The sequence below is a fragment of the Lactuca virosa genome, chromosome 2 (genome assembly GCF_052849685.1).
Source record: "Lactuca virosa cultivar CGN04683 chromosome 2, Lactuca_virosa_CGN04683_v6, whole genome shotgun sequence".
Taxonomy (NCBI): domain Eukaryota; kingdom Viridiplantae; phylum Streptophyta; class Magnoliopsida; order Asterales; family Asteraceae; genus Lactuca; species Lactuca virosa.
In genome coordinates this window covers 43395999-43412107 of record NC_136427.1, presented here as the reverse complement: position 1 = coordinate 43412107, position 16109 = coordinate 43395999, and the positions used below count along the sequence as shown (strand labels likewise).

The window sequence follows — 16109 nt, the reverse complement described above, 5'->3', positions numbered from 1 at the left end:
CCTTGGTCGTCGTCAGATAAATGGTCCTTAGGTATTTTTATCTAAGTAACTTAGGATCAATCTGTCCTGTCACTGATAGCATTCCTAAAATTTGTCACAATTTTTCGTGCTTAAGTGGATCACAATACCGGCGATCGACCAGATCTATTCATGAAAGGAGAGGTACTGACAAATGGAAAATGATTGTCTAACAACTTTGATCCCACAATCTCAAAAGGTTATTAATTTCAGTTAGAGGTGAAATTTAGGTTAAAATTCAAAATTTAGTTTTATTTTTATTTTATTTTACTTTCATTTTTAGGTTTGATAAATTTTTTAGAAAATGTTTTTATTTGATGTTATTTTATTTTGTTTTATTTTAAAATTAATCCTCCAAGAGTTTTATTTTTAAAAAATTGTTTTGGGTTTTGGGCTTTATAATTTTTTAAATGGATGCAGCCCACCGGGTTATGGATCCGGGTTTGGATCAGGTATTTATGGGAATGGATCTGGTTACGACAGAAATGATGTAGCGGTGAATTGTGGTGTGAATGAGAACCCGTTGTCCAACGAAGTCCTCGATGACTTCTTCAAAGATATCGATGATGGTGCCAATCAAACACCGGAGATAAGGGAGAAAGTTGATGCTCAAGAGACTGTGCCTCCGTCTACCGTTCAGATGGCTGATTCTTCAACTCATATGGACACATCATCAGGGACTCCTCCCCTTGATAATGTGGTTCCTACATCCGAGCGAATTACAAGTGATTCCCTGACAACTCTGACCTCCCAGCCTCCTTTGAAGAGACGCAGAAATGATCCAAGGATGGGAGTACTTTTTCCTGACCCAACTCAAACCACAGAGACTCCTTCATCTACAATATGTGCTCATTATTGATAAAGACTGATTCATGCTAGCCGCAAACCAAGGGGGAGATTGATAGGCTATACTTTTGTGGTTTGGGCTAGGCATTCTAATGTATAGGTCTTGGTAGGATGTTAGAGTGTGGTGTGGTGGTTGTGGTTTGTTAGTGGGTGTGTGCGGTCATACACGTGTGTGCGGTCACACACGCTGTGTGTGGCCGTACACGTGTATGCGGCTGCACACTTATGTGCGGCCATACACGTGTGTGCGGCCGCACACGCTGTGTGTGGCCGTACACGTGTGTGCGGCTGCACACTTGTGTGCTGCTTCATGTGGTATAAATAGTCTGAGTCTGTGTCAGTTGAACAGTGACGTATGTATATGTTTCCCAAGGTGTACCTGACATTTATGTGTAATAGATGTGTGCATGCTTGGCTTAATTCTCTTTCTACTTCTTCTACACTCTGTTTGATTGCTTGCAATTCATTGATCACTGATTTGGATCTATAGATCAGGGACTTACAAGTGGATACCCATTCAATCGCCATTTTATAGGCAATTTCCTTAAACACCCCTTATAGACCAGCTTCGTGAATGAGGCCTACTAACGGTAAGACTAGCAGTTTAAGTTATACATATATAATATTAGACTTTTAATGTTATATATAGTATAGGGTATATTTTACACTTTTAAAATATTAGGTGGTTTAATTTTATAAATTACATTTTTAATTTAATTAAATATAAACCATATCAAAATAGATTTATTAACTTTCTTTTAACTATACCTTTAATTAACTTAATAAAATCATAAGGGTGTAATTTGAACTTTTTCAAAACTAGGGTTTAGAATTTAAAATTTCAAAAATTAAACTTTTAATCAAAAAATTTTAATTCCAAAACTTGAGGGCAAGTTTTGAAACATTTCAAAACATTAGGGTTTAACTATTTAAATTTCAAAACAAAACTTTTAAGGTTCAAATTTAAACTATAAAACCTAAAGGGTGAAAAGTTGAAACTTTTCCAAACTTTATCAAGAACATTCTAGATCAAAAATTCAAATAAGGTAATTAACAATTAATTTGGTTATCTAATTTTGACCTAGTCCAATTACTTGCAAGATAATTCACCAAATAACTAAAATAATTAAACATTATCTTATAAGGCAACAAATATTCGATTAATTGGTAATTATCTACTATTTTGGCAAGGATATTCACCCAAAATCAATAAAAAATGGATTTTACTAACTAAAAACGTTTATGGTAAGTATCCCAAGCCAAAACAGCAAGTAAATCGCAAAAATAAGCTGTCGGACCCTTAGACTCGTCGAGTCAGGCATGGACTTGTCAAGTACAGCCGACTCGGCGAGTTCACCAAGTGACTCAGCGAGTCAAGCAGTCAGAACCTCAAAAATTCAATTTTCAGGCAATATTCGATCAAATAAGCATCAAATTCATTAACAAACAGCCCTAGGCTCTGATACCACTGATGGGTTTTGAGCACTACAATATTCCTATGGTGTACATGAAAACCCTAAAGATTTGGATCTAGTTTGTCTAATGAACATGCAATAATCATCCAAAGCCATAAACCCTAGATCTAGCATGTGATAATCAATATAAACATAAGAATAGGGTTTAGATCTTACCTGGATTGTTATGTAGCAATAACAATCTATTCATTATTCTAATTGGCTTCTGAAAAGCTTAGAGTCACAAATGTCACTCCTCTAATGGCTCACAAACACCAAGAGCAAGAGGATGAAGAAGGAGAAGAGGAGAGGCACTAAAAAACATCTAGAAACCCTAAGGAATAAGATAGCCACGTTTTTTTGGTGCCCTAGGGGTGCTTAAATGGTGAGGCTTTTAGGGTTATCTAACAAGGAAACCCTAATTTGACTGCTTAGGCCCTAAGCAACCCATGGACTCCTCCTTTAGAAGCCTTGGACGATTTCTAATGGGTTTCCCCATAGAATTCGTCCACTCCTCTAATAAGGAGTCCAATAGCCCAATATTCAACTATCACACAATTGACAGTTCTAGTCCCTTAAGTTTAATTAATCTCTTTTAGCCACAAAATTAATTCTTAATTAATTATTGACCAATATTAATTCAATAATATGATTTCTCCTTTAATATATTATTCATATAATATATTAATAAATCATAATTAATCCTCTCTCTCCATAATTCATCCTATCAAGTTGCTTTGGTGAAGGCAACCCAAAAGGACCATGCACCATCGGGTCAAGTACATACCAAAATAGTTATGGACTTAGACACTAATCCAACAATATTTCCAGTAGGGGCACGCGGGGTACGTCGCTTATGTTATGGATACCCATGATAAAGGTAAGGCGACGGTTGATGATGTACCGGTGGTACGGGAGTACCCGGATGTATTCCCGGAGGATTTTCCTGGGATACCTCCTGAGAGACAGGTTGAGTTTCAGATTGACCTGGTTCCTGGTTCGGCTCCGATAGCTAAGGCACCGAATCGGTTGGTTCCTCCCTAGAGGCAGGAGTTGTCTACGCAGCTGCAAGAGCTGCTAGACAAGGGTTTTATCAAGCCGAGCAGTTCACCATGGGGAGCCCCGATCCTGTTTGTGAAGAAGAAGGATGGGTCGCACCGTATGTGCATTGATTACCAGGAGCTGAATAAAGTAACGGTGAAGAACCGTTAATCGCTCCCGAGGATAGATGATTTGTTCGATCATCTTCAGGGAGCGTCTTGGTTTTCCAAGATTGATCTACGGTCCGTATATCACCAGATGTGGGTCAGAGATGATGATGTGCAGAAGACCGCTTTTAGGACCCGCTATGGTCATTATGAGTTTGTGGTGATGCCGTTTAGGCTCACCAATGCTCCAGCCGCGTTCATGGATCTCATGAACCGCGTGTGCATACCGATGTTGGATCGGTCTGTGATAGTATTCATTGATGATATCTTGGTTTATTCCAAGACTGAGGAGCAGCATGAGGAACACCTGAGGGAGGTGCTTGAGACCTTGAGGAGGGAGAGACTTTTCGCAAAGTTCTCCAAGTGCGAGTTCTGGTTGCGCGAAGTGTAGTTTCTGGGGCACCTTGTCAACCAGAAGGGTATATTAGTAGATCCGGCCAAGATTGAGGCCGTGATGCAGTGGGAGGTCCCGAGGTCTCCATCTGAGATTCGGAGCTTCCTGGGTTTGACAGGGTACTACAGGAGATTCATCCAGTCTTTCTCCAAGATAGCAGTTTCGCTGACTCGACTGACCAAGAAGTCGGTGGTGTTTCGCTGGGGTCCTGAGTAGCAGACAACCTTTGAGACGCTCAGGCAGCGACTGTGCGAGGCGCCGATTCTTACCCTGCCAGAGGGAGTAGATGACTTTGTAGTCTACTGTGACGCTTCGATCACAGGTATGGGAGCAGTGTTGATGCAGCAGGGGCATGTGATAGCTTATGCCTCAAGACAGTTGAAGCCTCACGAGGCTAACTACTCGACGCATGATTTGGAGTTGGGGGATGTAGTGTTCGCCCTCAAGATTTGGCGGCATTACCTCTACGGGGTCCGGTGTACGATTTACACGGACCACAAGAGTTTGAGGTACCTCATGGATCAGCCGAATTTGAACATGAGACAACGTCGGTGGTTAGATGTGGTAAAGGATTACGATTGTGAGATCCTCTACCACCCGGGCAAGGCCAACGTAGCGACCGACGCCCTGAGCCGCAAGGCGGTAGTGGCTCCGATTCGAGATATCTGCTTGAGGATGACAGTAGTTACTCCACTGCTGGAGAAGATTAGGGAGGCACAAGTTGAGGGCCTGAAGGAGGAGCGCTAGAAGTGCGAGAGGATAGTTGGTCGAGTGGCTTCGTTTGATTACGACAGTCGGGGATTGTTGACCTTGCATGGGAGGGTTTGGGTATCGTACTGGGGAGGAGTACGGCAGGTGTTGATGGATGAGGCCCACAAGTCTCGGTTCTCCATCCATCCAGGGGCGACGAAGATGTACAGGGATCTTCGACCCGACTACTGGTGGCCCTGCATGAAGCAGGACGTATCTTGGTACGTGGAGAGGTGCCTGACCTGTTGGAAGGTTAAGGCAGAGCACCAGAGGCCACACTGCAAGATGCATCCGTTAGACATTCCCGTGTGGAAATGGGAGGATATCACGATGGACTTCATTACTAAGCTTCCCAGGACCGCACGTGGGGTTGATTCGATATGGGTCATCGTGGATCGGTTGACCAAGAGCGCCCACTTTATACCGATTCAGGAGAGCATCTCGGCCGAGATGCTGGCCTAGATTTATGTGCGAGAGGTAGTGGCATGTCATGGAGTGCCTGTATCTGTAGTGTCAGACCGATATGTACGGTTTACTTCCAGGTTTTGGTAGCGGTTTCACGACGAGATGGGTACTCGTCTCCATTTCAGCACCGCTTTCCACCCTCAGACGGACGGATAGAGCGAGAGGACGATTCAGACTCTCGAGGACATGCTTCGAGCATGTGTGCTAGACTTCGGTGGCAGTTGGGATACATATCTTCCGTTAGCGGAATTTTCGTATAACAACAGCTATCACTCCAGTATAGACCGACCTCCCTTCGAGATGCTCTACGGGAGGAAGTGCAGGACCCCAATCTGTTGGGGTGATGTCGGTCAGAGAGTCATGGGGAGTACGAAAGTAGTACTTAAGACCACAGAGCGGATTCAGCAAGTCCGAAGCAGGCTCCAGACTGCTCAGAGTCGGCAAAAGAGTTACGCCGACATGCGACGTTCGGACTTGGAGTTTCAGGTAGGCGATATGGTCCTCCTGAAGGTGTCACCATGGAAGGGTGTTATCAGGTTTCGGAAGCGGGGCAAGCTGGGCCCCAGGTTCATTGGTCCGTTTAGGGTTTTGGCCCGGGTGGGACGGGTTGCTTATCGGTTAGATCTTCCAGCAGAGCTCAGCCAGATCCACAGCACGTTCCATGTTTTTCAGTTGTGGAAGTGCTTAGTGGATGATTCAGCAGTGGTACCCCTGGAGGACATTCACGTTGACGATAGCCTGAACTATATCGAGAGACCAGTGGCGATTTTAGATCGGAAGGTGAAAGAGCTGAGGAACAAGAGAGTAGAGTTAGTGAAGGTGCAGTGGCAGCACCGGAAGGGTTCAGAGTGGACATGGGAGCCCGAGGAGGAGATGAAGGAGCACTACCCGGAGTTGATTCCAGATGCAGGAGACTTCGAGGACGAAGTCTAAGACAAGTGGGGGAGAATTGTAACACCCCGTTTCTGGTATGTATTTAATTCATTAAATGTCATTTTATAAGATCTACTCGACGAGTTGTAGCCTTGACTCGTCGAGTAGATGTCAGGTTTGGACGCGGGTTTAAGTGGTCTACTCGGCGAGTCCACGCCTTGACTCGACGAGTAGGCCAGTCTGGGAGAACCCTAATATTTAGGGTTTGCACCCTGTTTAAGCAACATTATAGGCCTCTTGTTCAGCCTCCATCACCTCCAGAGCAGTACTCTCGAAACCTTAATCCCCCATAAGTGAACTTGAGCTTTCTTTGTGATTTTGAGAGTTATTTGGTGTATTTGAAGCTTGTGAGAAGAAGAGGAAGAAGAAGGACTTCAAGAGGAGATTGTAGATCCAAGAACAACATCAACTTCTCTTCACTTTCTGATAATCAAGCCTCATACTTGACTTGCAGTTTCTTAGATCTCCTTGTGGTCATTTTTATGAGGTTTTGGGGTCCAAGGAGCTTGATCCTTGGGACTTGGACGTCCCAAGTCGATTTACACACAGATCTGGAACCTTGGAGGGTCCTCATGGCATAAAGGTGCCATCTTTATGGCCATGAGAACCCCAAGTATGAAATAAACCCCATTTTTGGTCCTTTGAGCATAAATGTCCCATGCATGAACGTAAAGGTCATGACTTTACCTGTTATACCGATCTTAGGAGCTTAGATCTACCTTCTGGATGAGTTTTTGCACATCAGAAATCGAATTATAGACTTGGACATGCATGGACTCGACGAGCCATTCTTGGGACTCGGCGAGTCGTAAGTTGATTCCCAAAACTGTTATGACTCAGAGGAACCCATTTTAGTTCAGAAGGGATTTAGATGAGTCCAGGGAAAGGGCTCAATGAAATGGACGAAGCCATGGATCTGGTAACCATGGGACTCGGCGAGTGTAGGAACGTACTCGGCGAGTCCACGATCATCTCCCAATTTATGAAGATGGACTCGACGAGTTGTTCATACAACTCAGCGGGTCACAGACTAGACACATTCATAAGATGAAGAAAACTCGACGAGTTCAGGAAGAACTCATCAGATGAGGACTGTCCCGATGATATGATTGGAATGGGAACTCGTCGAGTTCTTGCTAAACTCGACGAGTAGAGTCGGGTTAGGGGGCAGATGAAAGAATAGGGACTCGGCGAGTTGGCGGGCCAACTGGAATGTTGACTTTGACCAGAATGTTGACTTTGACCAAAATATTGACTTTGACCAAGGGTGAAATGGTCATTTCACCCTGAGATTAGTTATCAGTTTTTGACTAAGTGTCATTGTGGGAATTATAGCCGGAGAGTCGCCGGAGCAGCAGCCAGATAATTCTCACTCAGGGTTTCAGCAGTCAGACACACGAGGTGAGTTTCCTTCCAGTAGGAACGGGTCTACGGCCACAATGCCGACCCGTTTAGATGTTAGTAGTTTCGGACTTCGGTCCGATGCCGGGGGTTAGCCCAATACAGTTTATACGTTTCCGGACTTCGGTCTGATGTCGGGGTGGTCCCGAGAAGTAGTTATGTATGCTTGATATTCTTTGTGATTCATGAATGTTTATGTTATGTGTTATGTGTTCCGGACTTCGATCCGATGTCGGGTAAGCCCGATGCAGCAGTTATACGCTTATGTTATGAGTTATGTGTTCCGGACTTCGGTCCGATGACGGGCAAGCCCGATGCAGCAGTTACATGTTTATGTTATATGTTATATGTTTATGCTCATGTTATGTTTAGTTTATCCCGGACTACGGTCCGATGCCGGGCGGGCCCGATGGAGTGGGCGGGGCCCAAATTATGCCGGACTTCAGTCTGATGCCGGGCGGGGCCCGATGCAGTGGGCAAGGCCCAATATTTGTTATATGTGTTATTGTATGGTATGTGGTAGTTTGGGGGTGCTCACTAAGCTTCGTGCTTACAGTTTTCAGTTTTGGTTTCAGGTACTTCCACTAGCAAAGGGAAGGGCTCGGGATGATCGCATGGCACACACCACAGTTTTTCTTAGCCTGGGTGTTTACTCTGATATTTTATATATGAGATTGTGATATGATGGCAGATCTTATGAGATTTTTGAGATACATGTTTTATGATTTTATACTATGGCAATGATATTTATGTCATGAAATGATTTTTAAAACGAAATTTTTGGGTTGTATTTTTGGTATGTTTCAAATCCATTAAGATAGCCCAACAGACCAAGGAACTCGGTGAGTCCAGGGAAGGACTCGACGGGTCGAAGCGGAATATCCTGAGTTGATTCGCGTTAGAACTCGGTGAGTTAGAGGAATGACTTGGGGAGCTGACTCGGTTTATCACGAGTCAGAACGGCCAGGGAACTCGGCGAGTCAGGGGCTGACTCGATGAGTTGGTTCGTAATTGAAGGATTCTTAGCTTTAGAACTCGACGAGTTGATGGAGCAACTCGGCGAGTCCAGTCAACCTGAAGTGTTGACTTTGACCATGGACCGTTGACTTTGACCTTGTCCAGAGTTGATTTAGTATGACTTTTGAAGGGTGTTCTGGTCTAAGTGTTGTGTTCGTATTGGTAGCTCGGGGAGCTAGGGGAGCAGCAGTTCGGAGAATTGTCAGATATCAGCCAGAGGTGTTTCAGCCAGTCTTCAGCAGTGCGAGGTGAGTCTCATCACTGTGTGCATGGGTCTACGGCTATAATGCCGGCCCATTATGTTTATGCTTATGGTTATGTGTAGTAGGAAGACCCGGGGGTTAGCCCTAGGCACTTATTGGGATATGTTCGGATTTAGATCTGTTACCGGGGTTAGCCCGATGCAGTATATATGTTCCGAATTTCGGTCTGATGTCGGGTGGTACCCGAGGCAGTAGTGTATGTGTAGTTATACTTGTTGTCTTTGTGATACTTGTATGTGCCTGGTAGGGAGGTGAGTCGGGAGAGGTCACGTATCTCATCACTAGCCGAGTATGGACGGGGTTCCGTATCTCATTAGTAGCAGAGCAGGGTCGAGGCCCGAGTTAGGAGGGAGGTGAGTGTGGGCGGGGGCCTGTATCTCACTATCAGCAGGAGCGTGGATGGGGTTCGATGACTCACCAGTAGCAGGACAGGGGCGGGGCCCAAGATAGGCGAGGCCTTAGATAAGTACTGCAGTAGAGTATGTTTAACTTTATGTTATGTGTTATTTTATATGTTTGCATATGTTTAGTGGGCGGGGCCCAGAGACAGGCGGGGCCTAATAGAAACAGATTTGTACACCGAGCGGGGCTCGAAGCCAGGCAGGGCCTGTTGTCGGATGTATCCGAAGCTGGGCGGGGCCCGAGGTAGAGGGCGAGGCACAGTACTTGCAGTATGTGGTTACGTATGTGGTATGTGGTAGGTTGGGGAACTCACTAAGCTTCGTGCTTACGGTTTTCAGTTTTGGTTTCAGGTATTTCCGGTAGCGGAGGGAAGAGCTTGGGATGATCGCATGGCATACACCAAAGAAGTTTAGCCTGGGATGTTTACTCTGATAAAATGAACAAGTGTTTTGAAAAGATAGTCTGATTTGTTATATAACCTTTTTAGTATGTTTGAAATGATTTGATACTATGATATAGTAATGTTTTAAAACGAAATTTTCAGACTGTATTTTTGGGATGTTTCAATATATATATATATATATATATATATATATATATATATATATATATATATATATATATATATATATATATATATATATATATATATATATATATATATATATATATATAGAGAGAGAGAGAGAGAGAGAGAACGACAAACTAATCTAATCCTAAACTACTCCTACATCCACCTGTGTCTCCAAAGAGACTTGAACCCTCAACTTAAAGGATGGAGGGCAATAGCGGTTGGCGGTGGCTGGTGGTAGTGGTGGCATGGTTCATGTTGTCAACTGTGGCATACATGGTAGCCGGAGGTGTGGCGGTGGTGGTGGCAACGATGGTAATGGTGGTGGTGGTGAGTGTTAGCGGACGTGGTGGTGGTGATACAAGTGGTGTAAGTGGCATTTGGTAATTGGTGGAAGAGAGGAGAGGTGATGGATTCATATGTGAATTTACGTAAATTTATATTCATGTATTAATATTACCTCTCTTTCTTCGCGTAGGTACGACGGACGATTTTGCAGTAAGATATAAATGAGTAGCATATATATATATATATATATATATATATATATATATATATATATATATATATATATATATATATATATATATTGAAAATAAAAAGATGTGTAAGAACTTATGAACTAATAATCAATTAATTTTTTTTCGACATCAAAAACATCAATCTTTTTTCAAATGGTGCGTCTAAGTCATATCTAAACTAAAAAAAAGATTTTACGATTACTTTTTTTTTTGACTGCTCATGAGCACAATCAACAGTTTTACAGACTACTAGTTGTGCATTCATGCAAATTTTAAAAATAAATAAGGAAATTGTCAAATTGTTTTTTTAGCGTAGATATGGTTTAAACGGACCATTTAGAGAAGATTGATGTTTTTTTTTGTCCAAATGATGCGTTTAAGGTATATATATATATATATATATATATATATATATATATATATATATATATATATATATATATATATATATATATATATCGGTTGTTTCGATTTTTGAGAATATTAAATTACAAATGATATACATCCTACGCAAGGTTTGCTTGTGATGATATATAAAAGGAAACATTAATGGCAAATGTAGAGAGGTGGATAGAAGCAGATGCTGGTATTTAAGTATTGTAAGCTTAAATATAAATGGTGGGTAGGTCTGTGTTTTAATTACACCCAATTAATTGCCCTTTTTCTTATTTCTTTTTTAACAATTTGGTGCATGCCATTAATTTCCTTTTCATTCAAAGAATCATCATAATGACAATTACATTAATTCACACACTCAAAGGCACACACAGATACAGGTTTTATGAGGTTCTCAGGAGTACAATCATGATAATTGTTTGAGCTGTGTGCTGATCTGCGCCAAACCAACCCCCCTTTCTTTGCATTTACACACAACCCATATACTGTCGTTTTCCAAGTTTTTTTCTTTCTTCTTCAACCTTATACATAAGAGGTTCTTGGCCCTGAAACTTTTTGTGATTTTTTCCTGTAAAAGCTCTTATTCCAGAGAGAGAAAATTAGGGTTCTTGTTCTTGCTTTCTGGGCATGCATTGAGTTCATGAAAAAATGGTTATTAGATTCAGCAATCTGCATTCAAGACTTGTATTTGTGCTTCTTTTGTTTGTTCTTTTCTGCTATAATGGTAGATCTGTTTTGGGTATGAATTACACGAAGTATAGAAAAGTAGGAAACTTGAGACTTGCAAGGATTCAGAAGCATTTGGATAACCTCAACAAGCCTCCCGTTTTATCCATTCAGGTAATTAAACCCGCATTAACCACTTGTACTTTCATTTTTGCCATTATGCATGGAAAATGTGTACATGTAGGTATCTTCAACAATTGCATTAATCGCATGTCCATTAAAGATGAACCTAGCTTATAAATACGTCTGCGTTTAATTTTCTTAGAGCCCAGATGGAGATATTATTGATTGTGTTTATAAAAGAAAACAACCAGCATTCGATCACCCCCTCCTCAAAACTCACAAAATCCAGGTATAATTCACACTTCTATATATATGCTTCATAGCTTGTACATTATTACACAATAAAATCTTGTACATCTACTTCTATTATACAAACTTTATAGTGTTTTTATAAAAATCCCATCTTTCTCTTGTTCATATTGTTTTAAAATTTGTACACTTTATGCCTAAAATGCAACATTTTACTAGATATAGACCTTATGTCGGCTTTTGTCATCAAATGTTTCAACATTCAACTACCAACAACCTTTTAATACCCATCCATAAATGGAGTAATTCAATTTTATCATTCTTGTATCATATTTAGATACAAAATCAATTAATGAATAATTCTATTTATGCAGAGAGTGCCACCAAAAATGCCAACGGTGAAATCAATGGTGAAAACACAGGAGGAAGATCCTAGTGGCAAATCTGCAAATATTAGTCAAAATGAAGGGTATATAAGAAGAGATGCTTGGCAAATGTGGCACCAAAATGGTAAAAGGTGTCCCAAAGGGACAGTTCCGGTGCGACGGAGCACGGTGCACGATGTTCTGAGATCAAATTCATTATATGATTTTGGCAAAAAACGACGTAGTAATGCACCACTTGCAAGACGTGCTGATGCACCTGATGTGGTTAGTGGAAACGGCCATGAGGTAAATATATATTTGTACATAAATATTGATATAAAATTGAATAATATAAATAATGTATGTTATAAAAATAAACTTAATCAACTGTTAACCAGATTTTATATGAAGTTGACCATATGCCTATGGGAAGCTTCCACGTGAATACGTTTATTAAACGCTACTCAAAGAAAAGCTTTGTATAAACTCCAAGTAAACCATTTCCTTGTAACAACAAGTAGTTGACTTTATATCCATTTCACATGGTACTTTCGTACAAATATATAATATAACATTTTAAAATTAATTATCAACTTTGTAAATTTGATGAAATATTGCCTGAATTTCTTTTCGTATCAAGTTGTTGTACAAATTTATACACGAAGACACTTGTTTTTTTTTTTTTTTTTTTTTTTTTTTTATAGTTATAAAAAATATGGAATTAGGTGCTATTTTTAAAGATTTGGAGATTGTCAATTATATGGATTAGTAATTAATTAATGGTGGGTATTTGGCTTGTGTAGCATGCAATAGCATACACAGGAACATCAAGTGAGATTTACGGGGCAAAAGCGACAATAAACGTGTGGGACCCAAAGATAGAAGTGATTAATGAGTTCAGTCTTTCCCAGATTTGGGTTCTTTCCGGGTCTTTCGATGGCTCTGATCTCAATAGCATTGAAGCTGGCTGGCAGGTACGTACACCCCCTTCTATACTTCTTTTATATTTCCAAAATGTGTGTGTGTGTCACTGTGTGTATTTGTGTGTGTGAGTGTGTGTTTGACATCGAAAAAATGGAGTGATGACTTTGTCAAGCCCATTGAAGTTTGGATTAGTGTCGTTATCGAGTTTTAATATTTTAATAATGGTGGAAGTTATTTTAAATGAATCTTGAAGTGGTAACCAATGATTTTTAAATTACAACGAAACGAAATGGTTAGATGTATTAATTTTAATTTGAATGACACCTAAAGTATGTATATATGTCAAACTTTTTATTTTGTTTTATAACATAAATCGATGTAATGCAATATCTAAAGCCTTGATTCTTCTACTAGTCAGGTCAGTCCGGAACTTTATGGTGACAGTAGACCTCGATTATTCACTTACTGGACGGTAATCTCTCTCTCTCTCTCTCTCTCTCATATATTTTTTACAATTTTTTTATATTTTAACCATAGGTAATATGGTTAAATATTTGATAAAGGTTAAATTAAAAATTTAGCCATATTATTGATAAAGAGTCAAATAGGAATTAAATTTGGGTGAATTGGATGGACAACATATTGGGCTCGTGGTGCTTGATGGTATGGCAACACATTTAAGAATAATATTTACGATCCGAAACAACTCCATGTTCTTCCTTTAAAGTTTTTGGTGGTCCGATTTGTCATTTACTAACTATACCCGAATAATAAGATATTATAGCACGAAAATGACCCTTTACAATAAGTGTACGTTTCAATTATTATTTTCTTCAAGCTCATGAATATTATCGACTACTTTGATTATAGTTGTACTCAAATTCTCTTAATACACATAAGTTAGCTAGATATGTGCTAAATCATTTCATATTCGACATGTACAGAGTGATGCATATCAAGCAACCGGATGTTACAACTTGTTATGTTCAGGATTCATACAGACCAATAGCCGAATCGCTATTGGTGCTGCTATTTCCCCGCTATCTGAATTCGAAGGAAGCCAATTTGACGTTACCATAGTCATTTGGAAGGTAACATTTTACAATATTTTTACGAATAATATCTCTAAACAGATGATTTTTTATTAATTCGAGAAAACAAAGAAATTGAGAAAATACAGTCACACATAACAAATAGTAAACATTTGATTTCATTGGAAATCAAAAATTCAAATCGACTTTCAAATTTCAAGTTTCTATGTACAAACTAAAAAAAAATAAGTTAAACTATATATTAAACATCGTATCTTTTAATTTCTTTTCTTCTTAGACCTGAAAAACAATTCAATCCCATAGCACCCAAAGAGTAGTAAAAACCCTTCTTGCAAACAAGATCTCTTACTATTAAAAAAAAAAAAACAAGATCTCCTCTTACTATTAAAACATTTTTACATAATGATTATTTATGGTTTAACATATAATTTTTTACAAATGGTAGGATCCGAAACTTGGGAATTGGTGGATGGGGTTCGGAGAGAATACACTAGTAGGGTATTGGCCTGCAGAGCTATTCACACATCTTGCTGACCGAGCAACAATGGTGGAATGGGGAGGTGAGGTCGTGAATTCACGAGCAAATGGTGAACACACATCCACTGGAATGGGGTCGGGTTATTTTGCAGAAGATGGGTTTGGAAAAGCAAGCTATTTTCGAAACCTAGAGATAGTTGATTCGGATAACAGTCTCATCTCAGCTCATGATATATCGACTCTAGCCGAGAACAACAATTGTTATAACATTAAAAGCTCTAGCAGCAGTCAATGGGGCACATACTTTTACTATGGTGGGCCTGGAAGAAATGATCAATGCCGATGACACTCACAAAGTCACAATATCTTTTTATTTTAGTTTTATTCTTTTTTTTTTTTGGAAAAATCTACAAGTGTTAAAATTTTATTGTGTTAAGAGTGAGGTTACATTCTTCTACCAATCATCTTAAAAGATATTTCATGGAAACTGAAACATAGACAATTGTGGTATATTTCTCATAAAGATACTTCTAGGAGAATCGGTAGAAGGATATAACATTACTCCTTATGTATGTGATATTTCAACTGTTGATTATGTTGATTCTAGTATTGTTGGTAGTTATTTCCAAACAACGGTGTAAGAATTTGTATGTAATGAATAAGATTTTATGTCAACAAACAACTATATATGGAAATAATAAAATTCTTAGTTACTGACAATTTAATTAGTTTGGTATTTTTAGGGTCTTATACTATCGTTTATTAGATATATATTGTTGCTCTTTGTTGAACAAGGCAGACTAGTTCGCTTGATTGTTTGAGCTAACTTTTGAAAGAAAAGCAAATTAAATACACATAAAACAGCCATTCATTTGTAAGGAAAAAATTAGGATATTGGAAAGGGGATGCTAGTGTTTACAAAAGAGAATAGTATGAACAATATAAGCCAACAAAAATTAAATGAACATAAAATAATTAGCAAAGCTGCCATTCCCTTACCTATAAGGGCATCATTTGTATGATAACCATCTTCTCTGTTTTTCAAAAACCGCAAATTTATGGTGCGGTGCGGTTATTAGTTTTCAAAAACCACAAAAAAACCGTACCGCACCGAATATATTATATACAATTTTTTTTATTAATTATGAATATATTAAATATTAAAAATAAGACAAGTTTAATTGATGAAAGAAAGATAAAATTTTAGAAGACAAAAATGTTGGTTTTTTTATATGTTTAACTTTGAAAAATAATGAAAATTGACAATTTTATGATATTTATTGTTAATTACTAGTAATTTAAAGTTTTTAAGATATTAGTTGTTTGTAATTTAAGTTGATTGTTTTATACATTATTATTTTTTATTATTACAAGTAATATCTTTAAACTTTTAAAACTGTTTGAACTTTAAAGTGCGGTTAAAAACCACACAGAATAACCGTATTAAATCCATGCGGTTAATAACCGAAACCCACAAAAAAACCGCACCACAAAAATAGCCGCCTAACCGCACCGCAAAAGTAACCGCACCAAGCGGTTTTGAAAATGGATTAACCGCATTTGCTGTTAGTGGTGAGGTTTTGACCAATAACCGCACCGCGCTCACCCTAATCA

At 39.4% G+C, this 16109-nt stretch overlaps 1 protein-coding gene across 1 annotated transcript; it reads left to right on the top strand.

Annotated features, from left to right (window-relative positions):
- The first annotated feature begins 10798 nt into the window (after positions 1 to 10798).
- Positions 10799 to 15117, top strand: LOC145159074 (carboxyl-terminal peptidase (DUF239)). The gene is made up of 7 exons (XM_079077974.1): positions 10799 to 11479; positions 11631 to 11717; positions 12052 to 12348; positions 12846 to 13016; positions 13385 to 13438; positions 13911 to 14057; positions 14464 to 15117. The coding sequence occupies exons 1-7, from the start codon at positions 11288 to 11290 to the stop codon at positions 14839 to 14841; spliced, it is 1326 nt and encodes a 441-aa protein (XP_078934100.1). The 5' UTR covers positions 10799 to 11287; the 3' UTR covers positions 14842 to 15117.
- The last annotated feature ends 992 nt before the right edge of the window (positions 15118 to 16109 follow it).